The 27,665-nt window shown below is 32.7% G+C and overlaps 2 protein-coding genes across 10 annotated transcripts in view; one reads left to right on the top strand and one right to left on the bottom strand.

Annotated features, from left to right (window-relative positions):
• Window positions 1-11,024, bottom strand: part of LOC106793319 (bromodomain-containing protein 7) — a 53,447-nt gene extending 42,423 nt beyond the window's left edge. For both annotated transcript variants that reach the window (XM_014760147.1, XM_014760141.1), the window contains exon 1: window positions 10,884-11,024. The gene's annotated coding sequence lies outside the window, so the exon portion shown is untranslated. The remainder of the gene's footprint in view (window positions 1-10,883) is intronic.
• The window catches only part of LOC106793318 (solute carrier family 12 member 4), an 81,109-nt gene that overhangs the window by 34,805 nt on the left and 18,639 nt on the right, over window positions 1-27,665 (top strand). Inside the window, exons 1-2 of one of the 8 annotated variants that reach the window (XM_014760131.1) lie at window positions 22,130-22,410; window positions 22,829-23,427. The exons of 4 other annotated variants lie outside the window; for them this stretch is intronic. In XM_014760131.1, coding sequence (XP_014615617.1) covers window positions 23,355-23,427 — 73 coding nt within the window. In that variant the 5' untranslated portion in view covers window positions 22,130-22,410; window positions 22,829-23,354. Of the gene's footprint in view, window positions 1-22,129; window positions 22,411-22,828; window positions 23,428-27,665 lie in introns of those variants that run through there. 3 more of the 8 variants (XM_014760132.1, XM_014760133.1, XM_014760134.1) reach the window with 3 other exon arrangements.

The raw sequence follows: 27,665 nt of genomic DNA on the forward strand, positions 1-27,665 counted from the left end.
ATATTATATTATAATTTCGTATAAGAATATATATAAATATACATCTCTTGATATAGAAAATATTTCAATACAATATTATAAATATATATATATACATCCATATTTTATTCGTAAGAGCAAAACCCTTATCATAAAACTTTCATAATATTGATAGTAGTAATAGTAAAGTAATAATACTACTACCACCACCACTACCACCACTCCTACTACTACTACTACTACTATTACTATTACTACTACTACTAATATTAGTACTAGTAGTAATAATGGAAGCTTCTGTTCGATCGTGTCGTTTATTTTCATGCGCTCTTCCACCTGTTATATCGTACACGTAATCCCAGGGATAATCGATATTACGACATCGTCGGATTTATCGACGTCATATCGCGAAACAGAGAGAAAAAGAGAGAGAAAAGAAAGAGAAAGAGAAAGAGATAGACAGTGGGGGTGGGAATGGGGTGGGTTGGTAGTAGAGAGGGATGCTGGTAAAAGCTAAAAAAAAAAAGAAGCAGAAGAAGAAGAAAAGTATAGAGTACGTGTGACACGAAACGAGTTCTTCTGTCAAGTAACGAAGGGGTGGTGGGGGTGGTGGGGTGAATAGGGGGAAAGAGGAGGGATGACTAATCTTTCAGCTTTGTTTTTTTGTCTCCCCATCGAATGGTTGTTTACGATCTTTTTTTGTCCACTCCTTGCATCCCTCAATCACCCAGCATTATTATCACCGGACCACCCTCCGCGCCCTTTTCATCCCGCCAACTCGTATCTCCTTTGTTCGGTTTTTCTTTTTTTTTTGCAATTTTTCCTTTTTTTTCTTTTTCTTTTATTTTTCTTTTGTACACCCGCGCTACTTCCTTGTCTTTTGTTGTTGGTTGTTGTTGGTTTCTTCTTATTTTCTTTTTTTTTTTTTTTTTTTTCCTTGGTCATTTCGCATAAAAACCCATCATCATTTTGTACGTGTGTATAACATCGTGGGTAGTAACCGTGAACGGGTTTGGTTGAATAACTCCGAGTGAATTCCGACTTAGCTCGTCAGCCCTTAGGCCACTACTCGTTAGCCCTACTGTTCTCGCACGTCTCCGATATCAAAGAAAGAGACAGAGAGAGAGAGAGAGGATGGGTGGGAAGGGGGAGGAAGAGGAAAGGAAGACTTTTCAAAGAGAGAAATATTTTCTAACTTGTGTGTCATATATCTGACGTCAATCCATTACTTTTCCCAGATGGTCAAATATTTCTTGATTTTGATTTTCTCTTTTAACGTATTATATTTATATTATTATTTTATTTTCAAAGAAATTGCAAGGATGCACAATTTACAGCATTGCATTCTTTGACATTTTCAGAACGTTACATACTAAATTTGTAACTCGATATGGTATTTTTCGCGTAGACAAAAGAGTGTACTTTAATTTAATGTAAGTTTTATTAAAATCTATTCACTTTTAGTATAAAATATATTTACCAAAACTTTTCAAAGAAATAGCAAAGATGCACAATTTACAGCATTGCAATCTCTGATATTGTGTGATCGTATGGCTGCATGTGTCTGTGCCCAAGAATGTATTCTTTTCAACGTTGTTTAAATAGTAATTTGATATTCTATAGAATATCAAAGTATTATGTTTGAAAAAGTGGAAGAATTTTTCAATCTCCGACTTCGTCTGAAGGTTCTTTGCATTCATAGTAATGCCGAGGAATTACTAGCAATGACTGATTTCCGGCTCTGACGGTAACATATATATATATAAGACGGAAATGTATTATTGACGAATAAAAAGCATTGCGTCGCTCGTAACTCATATTCGATCAATAATTCTGTCCAGTTTCAAAAGCATTGGCTTGAAAACCTACTGTCGAAGACGATTTAAACGCTGACGATGCGAAAGTGATAGATCGCGGGATTCGAAAACTTGAAATCTCGCTTAGCGTGTCTACGAGAAAAAGTAATACCAGGAAAAAGAAGGGGTAGTAGTAGTAGTAGTAGTAGTGGTAGGGGGAGCAGAATAGAAGAAAAAGAAGAAGATGAAGAAGAAATGAAGGATGAAAGATTTCGGTGACATCGACATGAAGAAATCGCTGGAAACTACTCTAATCGAGCTGTCCTATCATAATCACGTCTTACCTACCCCAACCCTTCATCCCTCAATCTCCTATCCTCAAACTATCGGCACAAGAAGATCGAAGACTCTTCTTAACAGTCGTCAAATACTTGACGGTACATTAAACCTCCGACGGATACATACTACGAAACTGAAAGCCATAATACAAACGTTTTCCAATAAACGATTAGGGTAACGATTGACGAACCCGATTTAGACGGCTGTTATTGTTTGTATTTTTAAGTGAACAATTTTTAATTCATTCATTGTAAATAATATTATAATTAATGGTATTCTCTATGGAAACAAGATTTAATATAAATGTGTACGAAATGAATATTTGTTCGTATTTAATATAATCGGATGTAGATAATAAATATTTATTTGCGAAGAAAATGATTTATAAACGTCGTATTGGATAAAGAAAATTTGAACGGAAAATTTAAAATTTGATTATTATAATATAAATGTATCAATTTTCTATTTATATTTTCACCGTTTTCTAATTATATTCCATATAATTGAAATGACTTAATCTATTATACATATTAATTCATTATTCTCGTAATACAATTAAACCTCAGTTAAACTTTCAATAAATGTTGTTGTTGGTTGTATTTAATTGTATAGAATAATACGAAGTGAGATGTTAGTAGCGAAATGATACGAGCCCGTAAAAAGGGGCGGAGAGGGAGAAAATAAAAATAATAATATGAAAATGATTAATAATGTGTGAATATCGATAGAGAAGAGAGATATATTTTTATTCGTAAAGAAAGTAAAGATTCGGAAAGGTAGTAGTAATTTTTGGAAATAGGGGTGTGATTTGGGTAAGAAGAGGGTTGGGAGAGGATGAGAAGGGGGTCGATGAGAGAGCTAATCGCAACCTCTTTCAAAAGCTAGGTAACTATCGTAGCTTTTCTCATCCCACCAGATTCGAAGCGCTTTCAACGACCACCCAGAAGAATCTCGGTCGTGGTGGTGGTGGTGATGGTTTTGTGGTGGTGGTGGTGGTGGTGGTGGCGGTGCAGGGTTAAGCAAAACAATGCGGGAATTACTGTCAAAGTCGAAGCGAGCATTGTCTCGCGACCTTTGAGGGGGTTGCCGCCTTTTGAAGCCTCCAAACGACGTACTTGTCGCCTTGCTGTTGCTGTCATTCAAAAAACAGAAAAAGGGAAAGACAATGAAAGAAAGAAAAAAAAGTCACCGAAATTATTTTATCCCGTCAGTAATTTTTTTTCCTTCCCCCAAAGTTTTCATTAAAACCTATGAACAAGAAAATAATAAGCTCTCGGAATTATTATCTTATTATTATTATTATTATTATTATTCGTGATATTATATTTTTATAGATATGATGAAAAGAACAAAATTAAACGATCGGGCACGATCATTGTTTTTCTTTGTTCTTGTTTCTTAACAATTACAATCGAAGTTTTTCAAGTTGTTATAACGTTTCTTTTACGATCATAAAAAACATTTGCAGCTTTTTCCTTTTTTCTGTTTTTCTTTTTAATCTTCTTCTAAACATGAATATTAAACGTTAATCGATCCTCGTTTAAAGTATCGAATTCGTGTATCGAGGGTACTGCAGTTGACATTAACAAATGGTTTATCCGATAAGTCATACATTTTGCGACTTTTATTTATCGGAATTTATTTCTTTTCTTTTTTTTTTTTTTTTTTTTTTACACCCATTTAATACTCTTTTATAATATAATACACGTGTGTTTATGTTTATCTGGTATGCAACTCTCTGTCAGATGTCCGATTTTTGAAATATTTTTATTAGATACGAGATGTGTCTATATGTACAGGACGTTTCAAAATTTTAAGCCTCGGTTTCAGTATCCTAAAATAATAAGAAAAAAAATCTTACAATCATTGTTTCCGAATATTATAATTATGTTTATTTTCCACACAAAGTAATATTCGCGTATAAATTTGTTAAATGTTCATTTCAATTATATATATAAATAAATTTCTCTAACATTCCCCTAAAATTTTCCTCAACGTAATTTGAAACAACCTGTATTATGGGTGTATTGGTATAATTATAAATATTACCAATGCTTATTTGTGGGAATTTTCGAATTTATTTCCATCTGCTTTGGGTATTACTTCGACATGTTTTACGAATTGATTGACGTCAATCGAGGGAACCATGATGAATTTTAAATTACCCAACCTCTCGTCTTTGTCTGTTTTAATCATTGATGACTCGATAAAATATTTCTGTTATTAACGGAAACACATTCTCACTCAACGATTCTCAATAAATAAACTTATTGATATTTAAACGACGTTATCAATTATTCATCAATTTTCCTACACAAAAAATATTCTTAATTATTTTCTATATTTCGTGTGATGTTTTTGTAATTATATATATATAAATTAAAAATACAACGAGAAAATCGAGGATGAATTTTTAAACAACGAATAAAAAATTACAATCAAATTCTAATGATGCAATCTCGTAGAAAACCAAATTTTTGTAATAAATCGAAATTGAACGTGTGTTTCTTTTCCCACACCCCAAAAATTATAATTTGTCAGAAAATAATTTTTTTCCGTAAAATGAAGGAAAAAATATTTCATTTATTTTTTTTTTTTCTTTTTTTTCTTTTTTGTCTTCATATTATCGTTCGCGTTTTGTTATTTAGGTCTTTAATCTTCTACGTTTAAACGGGCGTTTTTAGGTGGCACGTACTATGTGAATTTATATTTATAAATATATATATATATATATATGTACGTGTGCACATATACTTATGTACTAAGAGTAGGTATGTAAAATAAAAGCAGAGAAAATTTATTAAAACGTAGAAATTTCTCTACCGTTGAGATTGCATTGGAAAGTGCAAATCTAGGGCCTGAAAAATGCATAAGTTGAATGCATATTTTCTCTCTCTCTCTCTCTCTTTTTCAACTTTTATAGTGTAAATTCGTTTGTGTTGTTAGGCGAAAAATAATAATAAAAAAAGAATAAAAAAAATAATGTTCACAAATTCGCCGTCGAGTCTGCGAAACGATGTGAAACTCCAGAACCGAGTAAAAAAAAAAATAAAAATACGAAATTCTATTTCGAGTAATCTTTACTACCACTGTATACTTAAATAAAAAAAAAAAAATGCACACGCATACGCATACGTATACGCGTTTAAGTATTTCCCGGATCCGGTCGTTTTACCTCCTACTTTATGAACTCGCGTCAACGAACGCGGTAATCAAAACAAAACTCGTGTCTCCGATTTAAAGTTTTATTAATAGAAGTAGCATCATCCACCGTGCGAGAAATCGAACGTTCGCCATTTGTAATTGTTTGAAAATGTAAAGCAAAAAAAGAAAACACTTTGACCAATTCATAAGAATAATTTCAACAATATTTTTTGACGAACGTATTACAAGTTCTTCTATCTCTTACGTTCTTTTTTCTTTTCAATATATATTTTTCTCTTTATACGTTATTGTTACGCGTTGGAAATATCGATGATGATCATTATCGATTGCAATTTTATACTCTCTTCTCGTTTATATCTCAACGCTAATTGGATACTCTCGTTGAGAATGACGACGACAACGTTCGATCATTGATTTATAGTAAACACGATTGGTTCGTTTGATTTGTTTTTTCTTTTTGCTTCGTTTTCTTTTCTACGAAACAAGCAACATTGTTTTTTTCTACCCCCCCCCTCCCCCTCCGCCCCCTTTTATTTTTTTATTTTTCTTATGATATATATATTATAAGCATATACGAGAGAGATGCATTTATTTATTTTTATTCATTTATTTGATATAAATCAATTAATTATTTTTATCAATCATTATTATACTCTTAATATATTTTCGTTATGAAATTTTATCCACGTTAAAGGAATGTGTATTAATTTAATTAGAATAAAAATTATGTTGTTACATATTGCTTATAATATATTTCTAAAATAGGAATAATTAATAAATTATAACGAAATATATAGAAAAATTATTCGATGGAATGGAAAAGAATTACTTTCTTTTTTTTTCTCAACGATAATTTATTCTCGTTATAATTATATTCAAAGAGAGAGAGAGAGAGATTGAATATTCATTGAACGAATCGGAATTAAGTTTACGGGCTAAAGTTTACTTTTAATTAAAAAAAGAAAAAAGAAAACCAATAAATAACATGCTAATTGGATACAATTATTAATATAATAAACGTTAATAAAGTATAATTTATATGATTTAATGAATATATATTCATGGAAAATAATTTATATAGAATTCGTTTAACAATAAACAAAAATTCACGATTAATTTTAAGAAGCAAGAAAAATAAAAGATAATATATATACATATTAACAAATTTTAAACAAAACAAAAATTCTATGTCGATCCTAACGAAGTATTTAATAATTCTGCTAATAATAATTATGGAAAAAACAAAACAAAACAAAAAGAAGAAAAATATTATGAAGTATCTGTAATAGGGGGGTTGTGGGGGGAAGTGTGTGGGGGGGGTTGAGGTGGGGGTTAAGAAATGAGGGAACAGGATTGACAGGAATGGCGAATCAAAATCGATCAACATTGTTCCTGGTGTCTACCAGCAGTCAATAATAATGATGCAGTATACATGTTACCCTCCGGTCCTGCGAGGGTGCGCGCGACACACGGAGAGGGTGGGAGGGAGGAGAGGGTTTGGGTGGAACGCACTCATGTCGTTCCACATTAGCTGCTCGTCGATAGTTGTTCCACTCTCCTTTCTACTTGCCGCCCTTAAAAACCGTCCTAATTTTAACGAAAAATGTCATCTAAATGCGCACCATGAAAATGGGTGGCGACCCACTGTCGCCATACTTTTTCTCATTTACCCTCTTTATTTTTTTTTTTTTAATTTGTAAACGTCTCTCTCTCTCTCTTTCTCTTTTTTTTTTAGTAAATTTATTAACGACGTGCTGCAATCAAGAAAATTTTCTACGACGATGATCTACGATTTGTTTATTTTTTCTTTCCCCAACTGTGTTTCATTTTTTACGTGACAGTTCTTTTCTTTTTTTTGTTTTATCTCACAATTTATTTGCAATTTCCGTACGATTTTCAAATGTATTAGTAGAACGATAATTCTAATTTGTCTTGTATTTAAAATATATTCAACGAAATAATCTTTTTCATCATTTTAATAATAATAATAATAATAATAATAATAATAATAATAATAAATATGTTATATATAAAGAATAACAGTTCGTAGTTAATAAAAACAAAAATATAAACGTTTGTACATTTTTTAATTTAATTCCGTTTGATTATAATTATTTTTCTTCTCGTTTATATTAATTTAATAAAGAGTAGACAAACGAAGTAATATTTATTTTAGATGGTTGGGGTGGGGTGGGGGGGTTGATGGAGGATTTAATTTTGATTTTTTGTTTTGTTTTTCATAAGAGAATAATTAAGAGTAATATTTCCAAGTTTTCTTTTTTTGTATTTGACTAATTGATATTAAATTCGTATGGCATACGATTATCTGACATTTCACGATTTCACCAGTCTTTTATCTCTTTTCATGTGTCACTTTCATCCTCTTCCCCCTCCCCTCCTCTCCCCATCCCCCTCCCCCTTCCTTCCTATGTGTCATTTATCGCCTGAAGCTTGAACGTTGCATCAGTGATTAGAACGACCGTAATTAATTTCGTCGACTGCGAAATGTGTCGATCGAACGTATCCGCATAGTTACCCCTCTGATATGATCATAATAATAAACAGCTACAATGATCGCCATAACAATAATTGTAATAATAAAAATAATAGATTAATTATAGAGAGGATAGAGATAAGTAATAATTGTCGTAATTTATTATAATCAAATTATTCTATCGTTGAAATTATTAAATCTTACAACTTAAACATATTTTTCTTTTTTCAACTCTGTGACACGTTTAATATTCTTTCTTGTTTTTCAAATGGAAACTTACAAAAAAACTACCCCACTTCATTTATCCTTTCGTATTCATTGTACCTCGTGATGTTTACATTTACAATATCTTAAGTTATACGATTTATTTATGCCTATGTGTGTTTAGTTCAATTGGTTTCTATCGGTCGTACTGTGATAATAATTCAAACACCATTGAATTATTATAGTAGACAACGATTTCTAAATTCTCTTCAAATAGACAGAAAGATGTTTAAAAATACGAAGAGAATATTTCAATAAGATCTTTTTTCGAGATTATAATAAATACAATGATAAGCAAAATGATTTTTATATGAAATATAAATTTGATTGATGATTGGAATTGGGATTTAGGATGAAAATGTTTGTTTCGCAATATGTGTAATTAAAACAATTTATTCGATTTTGTTTAAATAATATAAGAAGATGCGTTAAATGGTGAGATGATTAATGTACAGGTCGAACAGTTCGAATGTGAATTTTGGAATTTGGAATTTGGAGTAGAGTTTGGTCACGCGGAACCCATACAATGGTAGGTTTGGTAATAAGGTGGTGGTAGTATGGGGTCACTCTTTGGAATTTATCGAGTCTCTCTCTCTCTCTCTCTCTCTCTCTCTCTGTTAACGGTGGCACTCTCCAGTTTTAACAGTTAAATGTTAACTGGAGCATGAAGCCGCGGGAATAGGTAACTCTTTTGTTTTGCCCACTCCGGCCGTTCTTATTCCGTATTAAAGGCGAACGTCTTATCGATATCGTAAAAAAAATCCATAACTCGTATCAACGATACTCTCTCTCTCTCTCTCTCTCTCTCTCTTTATAATAATATTCAACAAATTACATTTTATTTCTTTTTATTTTTATTTTTATATTTTATATTAATCGTTTCTCGTTATAGTTCGAATAATATAAGCAACTTTTTGTTTAGATCAGATCCTTACTCCAATCTTTTTTTTTTTTTCTTGTTTTTCAATAATTATTTTTCTGTCTTTCTTTCTCTCTTATTTTTGATTTATGATGGTATTCCATGGTATTTCTTATTATCATTCGACACTAACCCTTTTCATAACTACCGACTCATAATATAATACTCGACCAAATAATATATAAGAGTTCGTATCGAAAGCAATACCACCCTCCCCCCTTACAAATCATGCCATAACTAAAGGTTTAATATTCTTACGTCAATTTCTAATAATATTTTCATACCTTTTCTCTTTTTTTTTTCTTATCTTCCGTAATTATTTCCGTATCTCTTATGTCGAATAAATCTATAGAATTGCGAATTACGAATCGATCCTTGTATATTATTATTTATACTTATATATGCATCTCTCTCTCTCTCTCTCTCTCTCTCTCTCTCTCTCTCTCTCCCTCTTATATTTACGTTCAATGATTAGTATATTCTTATCTTAATTATCTAATATTACATCAATCTCTTACGTCTCGTTCTAATAATATTTCGAATCTTCTGTTTTCCTTTTACTAATCTCATTCTATCAAAACCCATGGAAATGAATCATGAAACCCCCTTTCTTCTTTCCCTCTCTTTGTTTCCAGTTACGATCGTTACGTTAGGATACCTTTTAAATTTCTGTTTTCATTAACTTATATTACATCAATCTCTTACGTTCCCGTCTAATAATATTCTAATCTTTTATCTTATCTACGATCTCGTAATTAGTTTCTAAGTTTCTTTCTAACAAAATCATTAATGGGAAAATGAATTATGATTCTCCTTCTCTCACCCTCTCTCTCTCTCTCTCTCTCTCTCTCTCTGTCATTCCTATTACGACAGTTTACGTTCAATACTTTGTTTATTTCAATCCGTATCGGTATCTTATGTTATATCAATCCACTTACGTTTCCTTCTAATAATATTCTAATCTTCTTCTTCTTCTAGTCGAAAGATAAAATTGATCTCATATATAATATAATAGTGTCTAATTTATTTTATAATATTAACATTCGTGTATATATTTCACTCCTACTTTGAATGGTTCAAAAAAAAAAAGAAAATATATCTTAATATGAAATAAGATTGTAATTAATATATATATATATATTCGTCACATATTCAATTAATATTACATATATATAATATTTTATTTTATTTAAAAATAAATAATACTAATTTTATACCTTTTTTCACACTGGATTTGTTTTTTTTTTACGAATTATCATTTGACAACACACATGATAGGTTTATTATTAATAATAACTTTCATATCATATAAAATATTCATATAAAATGTTATCAAAGATATTTTTCTTGTCTTATCTAATCCATTGTCATCTCGTTATTTTGTGAGATAATTTATTATATTCATCGAGATTATACTAGTGTAATTATTATCTATATCATATATTTTCTTTTTCTTTTCTTTTTCTTATCACAAATAAATCCCCTTCTCGATGGGTTACCCCTTCCTATCTTCCATATCTCACGAATGGGAGTGGAAAGGGTGGGACAAGGGAAGATCATAGAAAATTATCTTCCCTTTAATACGATCATTTTCAAATCGATTATATTAAAAAAAAAAAAAAAAAAAAATCCACGTAGTTGAACCTAACATTTTCGAAAATAGTTGAACTATGAAGTATCATTATAAAAGAAAATGAAGAGATAGAGAGAGATAGAGGAAAGAGAAAATTATTCGATAAAGTAGTTGTGAAGTTCGAATTGGAATTAAGACTTTAAATGAGATACGCGTTTAATTTAAATTTATTGCTCGATATTCTCTATCTCTATCTATCTCTCTCTCTTTTTCTTTCGTACATTCTCACGTACACATACACAGTTCAGTTAAGGTACACAAAGTTATATTATACATGGAAAAGATACTTCTTACCTTTTCCATGATTTGGTCTCTCAGAGATGCACTCCAATGGCATAAATCCTTTCCTTTACTTTCCTTTCCTTGTTCCTAAGAGTAATCTCCTTGAAACACGTAGCAGAACCGTTGAATTTAGAGCACCCTGTACGCCTGGGGAATATACCGGGTGTACCGCAAGCTACCCAAGTATATATACATACGGATTGGAGACGCAGACTCCGTTGTATCGATCTGCGCTGGAAAGAGACGAGAACACGGGATAGATTCGAGTTTAACACAGATAAAGACACTCGTACACATACATACACACACATATATATATATAGATATACATAGATAGAGAATGGGATGCAAAGAGATTGCGAGTTTGAGGAACCAATGAAACGATGATAGAACACAAATGCACACTAGACAAAAATATATGTGAAATATCAAAGTAATTCATTTCATTTTCTTTGATTTGAAAATATTCTATATATGTATATATGAATGTTTGTTCGTATGAAGAAGAATTTTTGAAGGTTGTCGTGAGTAGAAAGAGAAAAAAAGGAAAATTTTGGAAGGACCAATTTACGTATCTTTTCCAAAAGGAAAACTTTTGAAGTACGATGATACGATTCTCCCAATTAAATCGTTTTACTTCAAATTTTTCCTCATTAAAATCTACTCGAGCCCTTCTTTGCCCTTAACCCTCGAAATAGTCATTTTTCCAAAAGCGTAAGCGAAACGTGTCCAAGCATCTCGAATATGCTGACTGGGATATATTGTTAACAATAAAGTTGTCGAACGATACGGTTCTTATTTTTTTTCTTCCTTTTTTTTTCATAGAAATAGGTCATTTTGAGTTTAAAGTGTTAAACGATAGTTAATCATTCTTGTCGAATGATTCAAAAATATAATAAGTACAATAATTCATTTTTTAAAACTAATTGAAAGAGAAAGAAAAATAAAGGAAAGCAAAATTATTTAATATATATATTTTGTTGTTACTATTATTATATATTATTAACGATAACGAGACGATTGTGAAAAAAATTGTGATTATATTTTAACTAAATGTTGTTTTTCTTTTCCTTTTTTTTCTTTTCCTTTTGCAATCAAGATGAATTTTTTACTTAATCGCGGTTTAACGTTACGACGAGAAAAGCAAGTAAATGGATGATACTTAATTTGCGGAAATATTATCTACAACACCTTGACTCAGGTGCGCAACCCTTATTAATTATAAACTGATGAACAAATTTAACCCCTTTCAACCGAAACTTCTCCTTTTACAATGTTGTTGTTTCGCGTCGAGGTTCATTTATTTATTTTTTTTCGTTTTTTTGTTTTTTTTTTTTTTAAATAAAATCATTAATTATAATAATGCATATATTAGGAAAGAAAATATTGATCTGTTATAGAGAGATTAATATAAAAATAATGTTTTAATTAAAAAAAAACGCGAAATATAATAGAATTTTTTGGGTCATTCTCGATGAGAAGACGAAGAAAATTTTTCGTAACGAAATTTTGGATTATCGTTAACCACCAACGCGGTATGCGAAATTCAAAGGGTTTCAAATCCGACAATAAGCAAAGCACGTAGAATTTTGGCTTTGTTCTTTTGACGTCACCCTTTATAAAATGTGAATAATATACATATACTACTAGTTTTTTAGTTAAAAGGGTAGACAATTTTTTCCCATATTTTATGAAATGAAAACCAAACGGAAACAGTGCTTTGTTTCTATGTTATAATTTTTTGTTTTTTTTTTCTCTCTCTCTCTCTCTCTCTTGTTTTTTCGTTAGCTTACCGATAAACGTGGAATTTTCGTGTCACGTAAAATATCGTTCGGAAGAAAAGAAAGAAGAAAGGAAGGATTTAATAAAGGAAAGAAATTGTTGTTAGCTATACGATTATTTTCATTTCTTATGATTAATTCAAATTTATTGCCGATACTAAATACATTTCAATTGCATATTTGCTACTGGTATTTGTATTTGATCATTAACCTTTCTCGTTATTAACTACCTATTAATATATTATATATATATATATATATATATATTTGTTATATAAATATTAACGATATCGCTTTTAGCAAACGAAACTTTATTTTAAAGAAAGTTTTTGTTTTTCGTTTTACTATATTGAAAATTCTCTCGAAACAATTTTTCTCTTTTACGCTTAACCCAAACGCAACTCTGACCGAAATTGAAGAATAAACGAACGAACGAACGAACGAAAAAGATAAAAAAGAAAACAAATTGCAATTAATTTTTAGCTTTCTTATTTTTTCTCGCATCATTATTATTTTTGATTTGACGCGTGGTGGTGGTGTCAGTATAAAAAAATTAAAAAAAAAAAATGAGAAAAGGAGGAGAACCATAAAACCGTAGGATAAAATAAAAAATAGGTACACTACTGCTAGTACTGTGTCGTTTCGTTGCCGAATCGTCGAGGGAAAACGACGGAACTAACGGATTATTCGTTGTTTCCTTTGAAAGGAAATCGGATTTCGTTCCTGGATGGATCTCAATCTAAAAATTCCGAAGCGTAACAACGAACTACTACTACTACCGTCCGACATTCCTTTCGATTTTTTCTTTTTATTTCCCCGCCCCCCTTTTTTCCCCTTAACCTTCTCTTATGTTAGTAGTAGTCACCAAATGGTACAACCAAGCGTCGTGTTGTACGATCTGAACGAAAGTTAAATCGTCGTATCGAGCTTATTTGAATCGAATCGCATACCACACGCATTTGGATTATTCCATTCGATACTATCGATTTAATTGATCGATCACACACGAAAGAAAAGACACACACGCGCGCGTGGGCGGGCGGTCGCCTTTGTAGAACTTTAGTTTCGCGTATCATTCGATTTTTTTTGTTTTTCTTCCACCCATTAAATGTCTCGTCTCTCTCTCTCTCTCTTTCTCCCTCTTCTTCTTTTTCTTTTTCTTTTTCTTTTCCTATATTTCTTTTTTAAAGATAACAAACTTAACTCGCGTAATTTTTTAACGAGCGAACATTCTTTTCTATTTTTTTATTTTTTTTTTATTTAACTTACAGTAAACTATCAATTATTTGATTTAAGTCACCTCATCCTTTTATTCATTTTTTTTTTTTGGTTCTCTCAAAGTAGAATCCTGAGGCGGGGTAAATTAATATATGGAGAATAATTGTTGTGTTTCTCGTTGTCATTATAAATTATTTTTATTTCATTTCTTATATTTGTCATTATATTATAAATTTTCTATTTAATTATTTTATTAATAACGAAAAAATCTTAAAGAATTTCTTATCGGAATCAGAGTTGTGGACCATATAACTGTTATCGGCTCATTCCGGTTCTACCCCTAAATATTTGTCTTCCTATTAGTATACGCTTGGCAGAGTAATGATTCGCGACGGGAAGTGTTTACCAAATTAAGCTTCGCTTAAATTTCACGTAGAAACCAACCCGTACTCTACACACCGGTAAACGTTAGAGAGGTAAATGCGATTGTCTATGCCACGCGAAGCAAATTACATCGTTATTTCGAGCTAGTTTGCACGGATACCGATCTTCCTAGTTGAAACTTCGTAATTATTGTCGTTGTTGTCTTTGTTGTGTTGTTGTGAAATAATGTCGAGCCCACTGATTATTAAGATAATTCATTTTCTGATACGTAAGATATACATATATATATATATTTATATATGTACTTGTGTTGGACACAATAATTCCTACGAATTATCAAAAGATGCCATTTCATTTCCTTCCAATTAATTCGAATCTATTCTTCGGTTAATTCGAAATGTTATGCTAGTTGTTATAAATGTTATACCAAAGTTTTTCCTTTCGATTGTTAATATTTAAAAGAAAATAAAACTATAGTAACAACCTTTTGCACTTATGCAATCGCATCTCGTGTGATCGCAATACTAATGTTTTTTTTTCTAACCCCCATCCCCACCCCTCCTCCCTAAAACTCGTGGAACAAAACAAATCGATACGAAACGAGTTTTTCGTCGGGAGTTTTTTTTTTATTTTTACGGCAAATGTTTTCAAAAGTTATTTCCTACTTTTTAAGTAACATATTAGAATAAATGTTCATACGAGAGTCACACGTCTAAAAATAGTATAAACAAATTCGATTAGAATTGTATGGAAAAATAATTATACGATAAATGATTAACAAGTGTCAAAGTTGTAATGTATAATATATCGAATATATAAAAAATCAATCGTATATTCATTTACATAAAATAACTTGAAAATATTAATCGTTAATCGTGTTACACATATATATATATATATATCGTTACGTACCACATATTCCCATATTCATATATTTTCCAGCTTGCATACAACATATATATCCATATATATATACATATATATATGCATATCATACAGCACATGGTAAAATCTAATAAAACTGTTATTTCACGAATATATCATAGAAATAGAAATGGGAAATATATATTTACACAATAATTTATACACATACACAAGACAACATTCAAATTCCTTCCTTCCTTCCTTCCTTGCCATTCGAGTAGCATAAAATTAAATGAGTAAGATAAAGATAGGAAAATATAGGGTTGGGTTTGCAAATATAACGATAAGTTAATAATTCAGAATTTGATGATAATTATTGTCGACTACGTGTCGCTAAGGGGAAACGAGGAAAGCACGAAGATGTTTATCCAATTATTCCACGAGAAACAAGTTAATAACGAAGTAGGAAAAGGAGAAGGAAGGAAGGAAGGAATGAAGGAAGGAAGGAAGGAAGAATGGAGAAAGGAATGATAAAAAAAGAAAAAAAACAATTGTGTAAAAGAAAGAAAGAAAGGCATGATGTCAAGTCAAACAGCACCGTGACTTGGGAAAATGTTTGAAATGTCTTGGAGATTTTAACGAAAGACCCGTATAACATTTAATAACTCATCTTACTTAAAACTTATCAAAACGGGGTATCATCTTTCTCTGTCTATCTTATGAGAAGAGAAAATAAGAGTAAAATCCTAGCGTTTAATTTGAAGGAGTCGAGGACACCAACGAAGGGATTTGCGTGAGCCCCCTGTTGAGAAGAGAAACTAAAGAAAGAAAGAGTGAGTGAGTGAGTGAGTGAGTGAGTGAGTGAGAGAGACAAGCTTGGACAGGTTATTAAAGCTGAAAAGGAAGAAGAAATGAAAGATAAGGAAGGAAGGAAGGAAGAAAGGAGAGAAACGACAAAAGGTCATAGACGCTAGAAATTCTCTTCCCCCATTCCCCCACCACCACCCTCCCCCCAACCAACCCTCAAGCTCCACCACTATTACTACTACTACGATGTTTATCGTGTGCCGGTTGCACTTCAGCTTGGCCCATGCTCTCACCCTTGCTTGCTGCATATCTTTGACCCAGATAACAAACTAAGAGAACTTCGAGTTTCCTCTTCTTTCCTTTTTCATTTCCCCTTTCTTCTTCTTATTCCTCATCTTCTTCTATTCCATCTTTTTTACCAAAAGCCCTTTCCCCCACCCCCACCCCATCCCACCCCACTCATCCTGCGAGTAGTCCATAGCCTTAGGCCATGGAACATTTTCCTCGAGCCTTTATAGACATTTAACCCATGCTTCGTTTAACCGTGGTTCGAATAAACGAACGAATGAGAAGATCGTCATTTACTGTGATATTTTTCATTTAACTCTATACCACACACATACATATATATACATATGTATATACTTATCCATGAAATTCGTTCAAGGAAATCGGTAAGAGGAAAATCTTCCATGAGTTGGTTGGTTGGTTGGTTAGTTGTCGTTGATGTTATATACATTTTTGATCATTCTAGTATGAAATCGGTCATAGGATAGATGTCCTATCATGTCATCGATGAGAAAAATAAAGAGAAGGAAAAAAAAAAAAAAAAAGAAAAAATGGAAAATCGATGAATGCACTTTCGTCGGATCGGGTCGGGGGGAGGTGAATATATAAAAAGATAAAGATAATAGGGAGAAATAGAAGAAGAAGAAGAAGTAGTAATAGAAATAAAAATAATAAAAAATATAAATAAAATCTATCTAACAGAGAAAAGGGATGGTAAAAAGGATATATAAAAAAAAAAAAAAAAGAGAAAGAAAATGATAAGAGAATTTTTCGCTTTGGTAGCATGATCTCTCGCATTATCCTTTTCGGAATCAAAAGACAAGAGGCATACTAGACTGTTAACGTTCGTATTATAGAAACGTCTTGAACACTTTACTCCCTTTGGTTGGTGTTCTCTCTTTCTCTTTCTCTCTCATTCTCTTCAGAGATGATCGTCGTCGATAGTGACGTCACAACCCACGGCAATGACGTAAAAGGCAGGGAACGTTAAGTTACGCAAGCGTCGAGAAACGCAAGCAAGCAAGAGTAGGGTGCGCCTCGATCACCCAGTGCCCTACATTTCCCCTACTACGTTTACATTTCTACTCCCGTTTTTCAACCCCTCCCCTCCCCCCCTCCTCCTCCCTGTCACTACCCAACTACCACCACCAACTCAAAAATCCCCTCTTCTATTACTAACTCCTCCCTACCTACTACCCTCTACTACTCACCTAACTTGCTTGCTTGCTTCCACAAACCACCCCCTTTCTTTTCATCCCCTACTTCTTTCTTTCTTCCTTTCTTTCTTTCTTTCTTTCTATGTATATGCTTCTTTTTTATATGTGTGTGTATTATTTGAAGCTTATGGGGTTGTCAAGAGACTCTTTTTCTCTATCTCGACACTGTTTAAGTTCCCTTCGGAATCCTTATGGGGCTAGGTGGAAATGCATAAGTAAACAAGAAAACAAACATTTATCGTTTGTCCAATAGGTACACGTGACATAAATAGAATCCGAGAATCTTTTTCTTTATTCTACTTGTTATTTTGCGAATGGTGGAAAGGAACGAAAGAATTTTCTTTATTTTCTATATATTATTATTCTTTTATTATATTTTTATTTTATTTCATTCTCTCTCTTACGTGTGTGTGTTTTTTCTTTTCTTCTGAGAGGAATTTTTGTAGGATCGGGATAATGAATTTGATGAAAAAATTTCTTCTTTTATTTGTTTTAATATAAGAGATCTTTTTGAATGATTTTATTTCATGTAAATTGAACGTTACGTTATAATGGTATATATACACACACATACACATATATATATATATGTATAATAAATGAAATTTAATTTATATTTTATTGTGTAGGTTAAACTTTAAACAACTTAGAACCTAACTGCAATCACCTCACACAAGTTTGCATATTCTGAAATTAGATATTTTCAAGCTATAACGAAAACTCCCGTCCGAAAGCTGTCACGAGTGAAATTTAACCTGAAGCAAAATTTGGCTTACCAACACAAATACATCACACAATTTCATTTCGACGAATCTCTAACCATCCAATGGGAAAATAATAATCAATTCGTAATTAAATGATTATTTTATTAATTCGCATAGCAAGAGGATAATTATTATCAATGGGGGGGATTTAATTAAATCGAATTATAGAATTATTAATAATGTTCGCGAATGGTTTTGCGATAGGTTTATATAAAAAGAAAAAAAAAGTAAGAGGAAAAAGAAAAATAACTTGTAAAAATATGACGAGAAAAACTTGTAACGAGTAAAAAATCGTTAGAAAATAGGATTGGGGTGAGGTGACAGTGTTTAGTTGAGATTTTTCGATAGGGATGGTCGGCCTTTTTTACGATAGTCCTTTTTATATCCCGAAGAATCATAGTATTCCCTCGACTTTAGTATTACCACCCCGCCAACGACATATTCCTTGGAGATCAAATTTTTTCCAGTACGTATCTTCTTCTTCTTCTTCTTCTTCTTGAAACAACTCGTATAGACTGTTCTGATTCTTTTTTTTTCTATTTTTTTTTTTTTTTTATTTTATTTTCTTCCTCTCAACTTCACGAGTATAATAACTTTCTATATCTATGGATAACATATATATATAAAAAAGAATACCAAGATGGTCGAAGCAACGTAAAGAAAGAATCTTAAATGTGGAATGCTTCTTTTCACTAAGTTTTTTATTATGAAAAAAAAAGAAGAAGAAGGAAAGGAATAAAACTAAACGGAAAGAGAAAAGGGGAATCGTAGAAGATAATTCGTTTAAAAGAAGAAACAAAAAAAAAAATAAAAAAAGAAACAAAATTATTCCTAAAAATTAGCGTAGTATGATAAAAATAAAAAATGCATTCCCCATTTTTCTTTTTTCTTTTTTTTGCGAATTTCACAAAACCGTTATTTCTCGTGAGACTTTTTAAAAGGTTTAATAGTAGTAGTAGTAAATGGTAAGGTTGAAGGTGAAAATCATTAAAAAAGTTAAAGAAAATGTCAGAACTGATTTTCTTGAATAATGAACACGTTGATAGGATTTCTAACGTCGTTGAAAAGCACGTTGGAAAAGTTATCGGATACTGATAATTAAAATGAAAGAGTCAAAGAGAAAGAGAAAAAGGAAAAGGGGCTGAAGTGTGGGGGAGTGGGGGGTAGGAGGGGGAGAGTGGTAGAGTAAAAGAAAATCGAAGTTTAAATTATAAATGCAAGCTTCATTTAAAATATTTCATAATCAAATTGAGTGTACATCGATAGAAGAGTACACACACAACCAATCGAATGAATATTTATCGAATTTACAAAATTTCTTTTAATTATTCGACAGAATTTGTTAGAAATAGTTTTCTTGTTTTATTATACGACCCTTATATGTATGAGTCGGCCCTTAATACGTGGTCATCTTTACGCGAATTAAAAAAAATAATTAAATGAGCACATAAAAGAGAGAGAGAGAGAGAGAGAGAGAGAGAGAGAGAGAGAGAGAGAGAGAGAGATGAGACTTATTAATAATTATTTTTTGTTCTATATTTTATTTTACTTTTTTTTTTTGTTATGTATATATATATATCGGTTACGTTTATTATTCATTGATAAAGAAAAAAGAAAAGAAAAAAAAAGGCATTGCAGAAATGGAAATATTTTTCGAAGTAAACGTCGTGGAAGTTCGGAAACACAAAAAAAAAAAAAAGAAAAATGTATCTCGTGGTAACGTTAAGGAAGGAAGAAGAAGGGAGGAGGTAGGTGGTGGAGGAGCGTAACTTTTTTTTCTCCTATTATTGCCGATGGAAATTTTCTGGGACAAGAAATGGGAAATAATTTGAAGAGCAAAGTTTCAACTGGAAAGTTGCGAAATAAATGTAGTCGAGTTTCTATTTCTCTCTCTCTCTCTCTTTTACTCATTGGTAGCATCGTCGCGTCGGTTAGGGCACAAAAGTAAAGTAAATTTTGGTTAACATTCGAGAAGAAACTTCTTCTTCTTCTTCTTCTTCTTCTTCTCTCGGGTATAGTAGGAAAACTTTTGGTCTATGAGATTTAGCCCGATTTTCGAATGAAATTAATTCGCTTATTAGGCACCTCTCATCCCCCCCCGTCCCCCAACCCCCCACCCGCCCATCTCCATTCCGTGTCTGCACACGGCCGATTAAAAGTTCCGAGTCTATCGAGTAGTCCGAGAATTTCTTCTTCTTTTTTCTTTTTTTTATACCATCGATAGGGAATAATCGAACAAAGAGAATAGTAATGAAATAATAAATTTTGTGCGATTGAAGATGGTACCGAATTATTATCATTTAACTTTTAATATACGATGAATAATATATATCGATTATATTCATATATATAACTTGCATTTATTAATTTATTAAAATGTATAACTCGTTGGATTGAAATTAATTTTTATTATTATTATTATTAACAAAAGTGTTTTATAATAAAATTGAAAAGCGTAATTGATTTTCGTTACAGTATGTGTATCGCGTTATTACATCGCGTTTCATTATTATTAATAATAATAATAATAATAATGTTAAAATCGATTAATCGAGAATAGATTTAATACTATTTTAAACGTTTAACTATTCCTAGATACGCAATTATAGTGTTTCGCTATTAAAATACTCGGCCTTATTAAAGAAATACAAATCTCAAAATATTTGCCAATTAATTTTCAATACGTATTTGCATATTATACGTGATCATTATCGAACTAACTATACAAAATAGGGTGAGGGGGTGTGGTAGACGAGGAAAGAAAGAAAAAAAAAAAAAAAAAAAAAAAAAAAAAAAGAGAAGAGAATAAGTAACCACCACCACCAAAAAAAAAAAAAAAGAAAAAAGGTAATCAATCAATATATTCCAGAACACACACGTGCTTTTCGTAATTAAAAAAAAAAGAAAAGAAAAAAAGGAAAAGGAAAGATAATAAATAAAAGGCTAGATCGGTGATGCGACCTCTCATGGAGCATGGGGGATGTTGGAAGAAGGGGGTGTTGGTGGTATTGGTGGTGGTGGTGGTGGTGGTGGTGGTGGTGGTGGTTTCGATCGGTCGGTCGGAAAATCGTCGGCCCGACTTTCGGCGCGACAAAGAAGGGCGGGAGGGTTGAAGGTAGGGTGGGGGTGTGCACGGGCGCGGCGCTGAGCTCGGATCTAGGGGGATGAAAAGGGGTCTTGCTGCTGCTGCTGCTGCTGCTACTACTAGAGTTAAGGGGTTGGTACAAGATAGAGAAGGAGAGAGAGAAAGAGAGAGAGAGAGAGAGAGAGAGAGAGAGAGAGAGGAATGGTTGGAAGCTGCGAATCTGGTGGGAGATTTTGCTGGAGCAGGGGAGGGGGAGAAATTTCCACGTATATATATATATAGAGAGAGAGAGAGAGAGGGAGAGAGAGGGAAGGCGCAGGCGCGGGACGAGGGTTGAAACAGCGGATCGGGGTTGCTCACTACGCCCGGGACATCGTGGCTCGACCGGATGATAGAAAGAGAAGGGGGAGGAGGAGGATAGAGGAATACTGGGGGAAAAAAAGAAGTGTAAAAAGGGGACGGGTAAAGGTAGTAAGAAAGGAAGGAGGGAAAGAAAAATAGATAGAGAGAAAGAGAGAGAGAGAGAGAGCAAGGGGKGGGKGGGGGAGAGATGGATACATGGATGGATACACGCACGACGAAGACAGAAAATTAGAGAGAGAGAGAGAGAGAAAGAGAGAGTAGGTGAAACAGAAGGATAGAGATACATTGGAGAACATTGGTGGGAGAGGAGGAGGAGGAGGTGGTGCACGTAGAAGAGGAACCGAGAGAGGGAAGGGGTGGTAGGATACCAGCTACAGGGAGGAAAGCAGTGAAACGAGAGGGTGAGGGTGAGGGAGAGGGAGAGAGGGTGTGTGTGCGCGCGCGCGTAGATCCAGCACGAGAGGAAGGAGAGAAGAGAAGAGAAGAGAAGAGAAGAGAGCCCTGGAAAAGCCGGGAGTGTTCCTCTCCGACGACCCTCATCAGTCGAGGTTTCCGCGAGGGAAAGCTACCCTCGTCGTGTCCTCCTCGTCGGTCGTCGTCGGTCGTCGGTCGTCGTTGTCGTGGTGGTAGTGGTGGACGTCGTGTTGGACGTCGTGGTTGGTGGTCCTTCGTTTTCCTTTTCGTCTTCGTCTTCGTCTACATCGTGTTCGCGTTTGTACCTGTCGTCGTCGTCGTTATCCTCCTCGTGAGAAATTCCCCTAGAAAAAAGTTACTAGCTAGTTAGAATTTAACCAGCATCTCTATCACCTCGTAGATTTTTTATTCTCATCTTATAACGGGTGTGTGCGCGCGCGCCCAACGTCCTTCCGCGAGTGGGAAAATCTTCTTTCTCTCTCTCTTATTCTCTATCTCTCTTTCTCTTTATCTCTCTCTCATTCTGTTTCTGTTTCTCTCAAACCGTGTCTCCGCAGCATCCGCGAACACAGAGGTGTGCACCTCGTGGACGGGATGCTACTCGAGCTCCAAATTCTCCAATAGGAATCTCACGCCTATATTAATCAACCTCCTCCTCCACCTCCTCCACCTCTTTATGTGTGTGTATTTGTCTCTGTGTGTGTACACGCATATATATATGTATATATAGTATATATGTATATATGTGTGTATACCTATTAATGAATATTAGAGAGAAAAAGAAGACACGACGTATTATTCGTGATTGGTTACTGGAAACAGTGTTTGACGCGTTCATCATTTAATTTCAAGATCATCGAGATTATTCGTGATTACTTTTTAAAAAAAAAAAGTAAAAACTAAACAAAACAAAACATAAGAAAAAAAGGGGGTGTAGTTTTGGTAATTGGAAAAGTAACTGGACTTAGACGTTTGAGTTAACTAAAAGGGGGGGTGAGTGGGGACGTTATTTCGTCGTTAAAGTGAAGCAGAAAAATAAGCAGCAGTAGCAGAACTCCCAGCATTATCGTCGAGAAGACCAGAAAAATCCCAGGAGGAAAAGTTAGGTGGCTAGAGCTACTCGGAAGCTGAGAGAGGGAGCCTCCTCGCGTTCTCTTAAACTAAAGACCTCTTTCCCCTCATCCTTTCCATCCATCCCTCCCCCTCCTCCTCCCCCCTGCTTCTTCCCCCGCCAACCAACTCCCCTTTCGGGATATTGGGAGCCCGCGGGAGGATCGAAGAAGAAGACACTTAAAATCATGAGCGAGGGCACGCAGAAATCTCAGAGCAACTCCTCCGTGCCCGATGGCTCCCCGGCTCGACTCGAAGCCGGTACGAAATTCCTTCCTTCTTCTTCTTTTTTTTTATTATTATTATTAAATAATTTGTGTCTCTTAATTGTTTATTATCATTATTATTGGTTAATATTAATTATCTATGTACTTTGTAATGTAAAATATCGTCTAACCTGTGTAGTTTCCTTTTTCACAATTTTGTAGGAAAAAACAAAAGCAAAAATATATATTATTTATTTATTCTACAAAATATATATGAAAAATGTAGCTTGAGAATTTTTCGTACGGCCGATATTTTTTAAGATGATTTTTCATTCTCAAAGACAAGTATTATATTTTCTTACGATATAATTTCGTTATTATTATTATTGGTTACATTAATTATCTATGTACTTTGTAATGAATTTTTTGATCGTTACCAAACTATCTTCTTACCTGTGTAGTTTGTTTTTTCACAATTTTACAGAAAGAAAAGCAAAAAAAAATATATATACATATATTATTTATTTATTATATAAACATGAAAAATGTAGCTTGAGAGAATTTTCCGTATACCCAATAATTTTTAAGATGAATTTTCATTCTAAAAGTATTGAGAAGTATTATATTCTCTTACGAGATAATTTTTGAAAGAAAGAAAGAGATCAGGTAGTATAATAAAAAAAAAAAACTAGATCACAATATTTGATGTCTATAAAAGAAAAAAGATTATAGGATAAATCTCGTATAGAGCATTCGAAGTTAAAAAGTAACGCCGACGACGTGTCGTCTAAAAACGATACGAAGAGCAACCACAACCAGCAACCCCCCACGGTTACACGTTATTAACGTCACTCGAGGTATAAACGTAGGTGCCCATTGCTTCTTCTCTCTTTGATCATCGAAACATAAAACGTTGCTTCGAATGAACGACAGAGATAGAAAGAGAGAAAGAGAGAGAAAAAAAAAGGAGGGTGCAAGCAAAGGTCACAGTTCATCGGGCGCGATTTCAGCCGGAAACCTTTGGCCCGATCTCGGTTTGCACTTTTTCTATTTTAATACGCTTTTAAACATATGTCATATTTCCTTGCCAATCAACCACTCCCCCCCCGTCCCCTCCCCTCCCTCTACTTCTTTCTTCTTCTATTATTTATCGTTTTATCGACGAATTGTAAAACCTTTTTTTCACCTCCCCTTCCTCCCATCCTCCCCCATTTTCATCATATTTCTGTATCATACAATTTTGGAGAGTGCAGATGGGGATTGGGTTCGTTAAGACACTCAAAAGTTCATTTTGATTTGGATAATACTTTTTTGGAGAAGAGTCAAGTGTTCCTTTTTTTTATTTATTTATTTTTATGTTCTACGTGAAAGATATTAATCGTAAAAAATGTGAGAACGTTGTGTTCAAATAATCGATCATAAGAGATTCCCTTATGAATTTTGTATTACGATTTATCTTTAGAAGGGGGTTTGCAAGAAAATAAATAAAATGAATATTTATTTTTCAAAAGCTCGCGCGTATTTAATGTGTTGACTCTTCTTTATCGTTTAAAGCCGCAAAAAAAAAAAAAATAATAAATGGTTTGAATATAAACGTGTCGGAAAGATAAAGAGAAGAAAAATAAGAAGAAGAGAAAAAAAAAGAAAAAAAGGAAGGGTCGGGGGATAAAAGAAAAGCGTATAGCATTGAAATACTTTAAAGCTGTTGGTAAATTGCCACTCTTACGAACCCCCCACCCCCCTTGTTTTAAAGCGCTAATTTTAGCGGTCTCGAGAATCCGGAGAAGAAGAAGAAGAATGAAAAGGAGGTAGGGGGAAAAAAACAAGAAATGAAAGAAATGAAAGAAAGAAATGTCAGTCGCGTCAAGCGTATTATCTCGTCGTCGTTTTATTTTATTGTTCGTTTCTTCGTTTAACTTTGCATTTTGAAGAGATTTTCGAATCACAAAATCATTTGAGTTCTCTCAACGTTCTCGACACGAATCCTTCCATTGTTTAAACTCGGTAGGGTGAAATAAATAGCTTCATTACTCGTTTCAAACGAAACGTTTAAACGAAAATAACATTCGATTCGTTTCAATGTCGACTATTACTCGACATTTCATTTTCAATTATCCCATTACTTACGTACACGTATACTCTTCAAATTAATGTCTCTTTGTAAAAAAGAAGAATAAGAAGGAGAAGAAAAAAAATAAATCTCTTGTTAAAAAAAATATGTTAATCCGTTTGGCACAGTTATAAAATAAATGATAAAACTTATACTAATACGCAAAAAGATTAATATTATTTTTGAAAAGAAAAAGAATTAATTAAACTTTTTCTTACGGCAAGATAAACGTTTTTTCTTTTTTCTTTTTTTTTCGTTTAATAATAATCCGTGCACAAAAGAGAAATAATTAATTAGCATTGTCTACGTGGCATCATAAAGTTTGAATAACTTAAATCTAAACTTTAGAAATAATTTGTAGAACATTTTCTCGAAAGGAAAACTTTACTCGCGCGTAAATTTATATTTGTGTGTCATTGAGCAAATAGAGTTCGGGGGAAAAAATTAATTCGTGGAAATATTTCTGGCGACATGTAACTTCAATCGTAACTGTATAATCAATCCACTCCCATAGATACGAATACATGAATAGAATATTATATTCTTCGTGTTTCGCGAAGATTGGAGAATTTCAATCGAGAAAATGGTGTAGATGCTATTCACAATCCTGCGAGAATATATAACAGAATTTGTAAATCATTTTGGCCAAAGTAAAGTAAAGTAAAGTAAAGTAAAGTAAAGTAAAAATAAAGTAAAAATAAAGTAAAGTAAAATTTTACTCGATGCATGATGCAACGAGATATGAGAAGAAACATAGTAGATACAATGATAACTGTGATACATTTTTCACGTCATCGATAAACTTACATTTATTATTTACCACACAATTATTTATCTTTCAATATTTCTTTCTAAAGAAATTACAATTAACGTTCATTCGATATAACAAACACACCACTTTGTATATTTTCTTGCAATCATAAATTATTAAATTAATCGATTTAATTTTTAACTTCTCGCTGAACAAAAATATATATCATCCTTTATTAAAATAATATAATATTATGATTCGATAAATTCGATAAAATTCGTTTGATATAAATTAACAAAAGTCAACGTTTACAATTTAAATAAATATAAGAAAAAAATATGAGAAATTTTCAAATGTGAAATGACTAATAACGTTTTCAAACTATCGTTAAAATCAATGATAGAAGAGATTCATTTAGAGATAAACACGAATAACTTAACTATTGTTCGAGAAGAATTTTTTTCATATGAAAATAATGAAGATATAATAATATATTAAAATGAATGATATAAAAGGGATGAGACAATGGATAAAGCAAATCTTTCGAATAACAAACTTCACTTTACCTTCCTACGCGCGATTTCATTTTCGCTTTTATGAAAGAGAAGGAATTCGAATGAGAATGATGGGTGGGTGGGTGGTTGGGTGGGAAGGGGGAAAGTTATCTAGCAGGTTCTCTCTTGTGCGTTAAAATTAATGCACTCGTTGAATTCTCGTTGAAGGACCAATGATTGCACTTCGATGCATCCATTCGTATGTGTATATGGGACAAAATGGTTTGATAAACATTTTTCTCTCTTCCTCTCTCTCTCTCTCTCTCTCTCTCTCTTTATATATATATATGTATTGGTACGAATCGGTGACATAACGAGAAACACGATAAAAGTTTCCATTGCGTACGCGTCAATGAAATATACCGAGTACTTGCCTTTTATTAAAACGATATCGTATGTTTTATTTCTTTTTTTTTTTTTTCATTCCTTCGAATTGCATTAGAGAAATAAAACCGGTACACATACATACACACACACACACACACACACATACATACATTCTCTTTCTCGTCCTATAAAATACGCATATTAAATTCTCATTTAAATTCTCATCGTAGGAATGAAATCGTTATTCGAATTTTTACACACACACACGCGTACCTCCTATACGTTTAAAGATAATTTTTATTTGATCCATACATTCGTATGAAGTGTGTTACAAACGTATAATACTTTTTACGCGATAAATTTTTAGAATAGATATTTATTTTCTTTTACGTTATTGTTGATAACGATAAATTAATTTTGTTTTACACACATACATAATATATAATTTCTATATTTTATGTATATTTTATAATTCTCATTACAGGGGAACAAATCTAACAATATCGTTTAACTTTATAATATTATATAATATTATCACTTTTCCTTTCTCT

Source organism: Polistes canadensis, unplaced genomic scaffold, assembly GCF_001313835.1.
Source record: "Polistes canadensis isolate GaletaPanama2010 unplaced genomic scaffold, ASM131383v1 scaffold_13, whole genome shotgun sequence".
NCBI classification, from domain to species: domain Eukaryota; kingdom Metazoa; phylum Arthropoda; class Insecta; order Hymenoptera; family Vespidae; genus Polistes; species Polistes canadensis.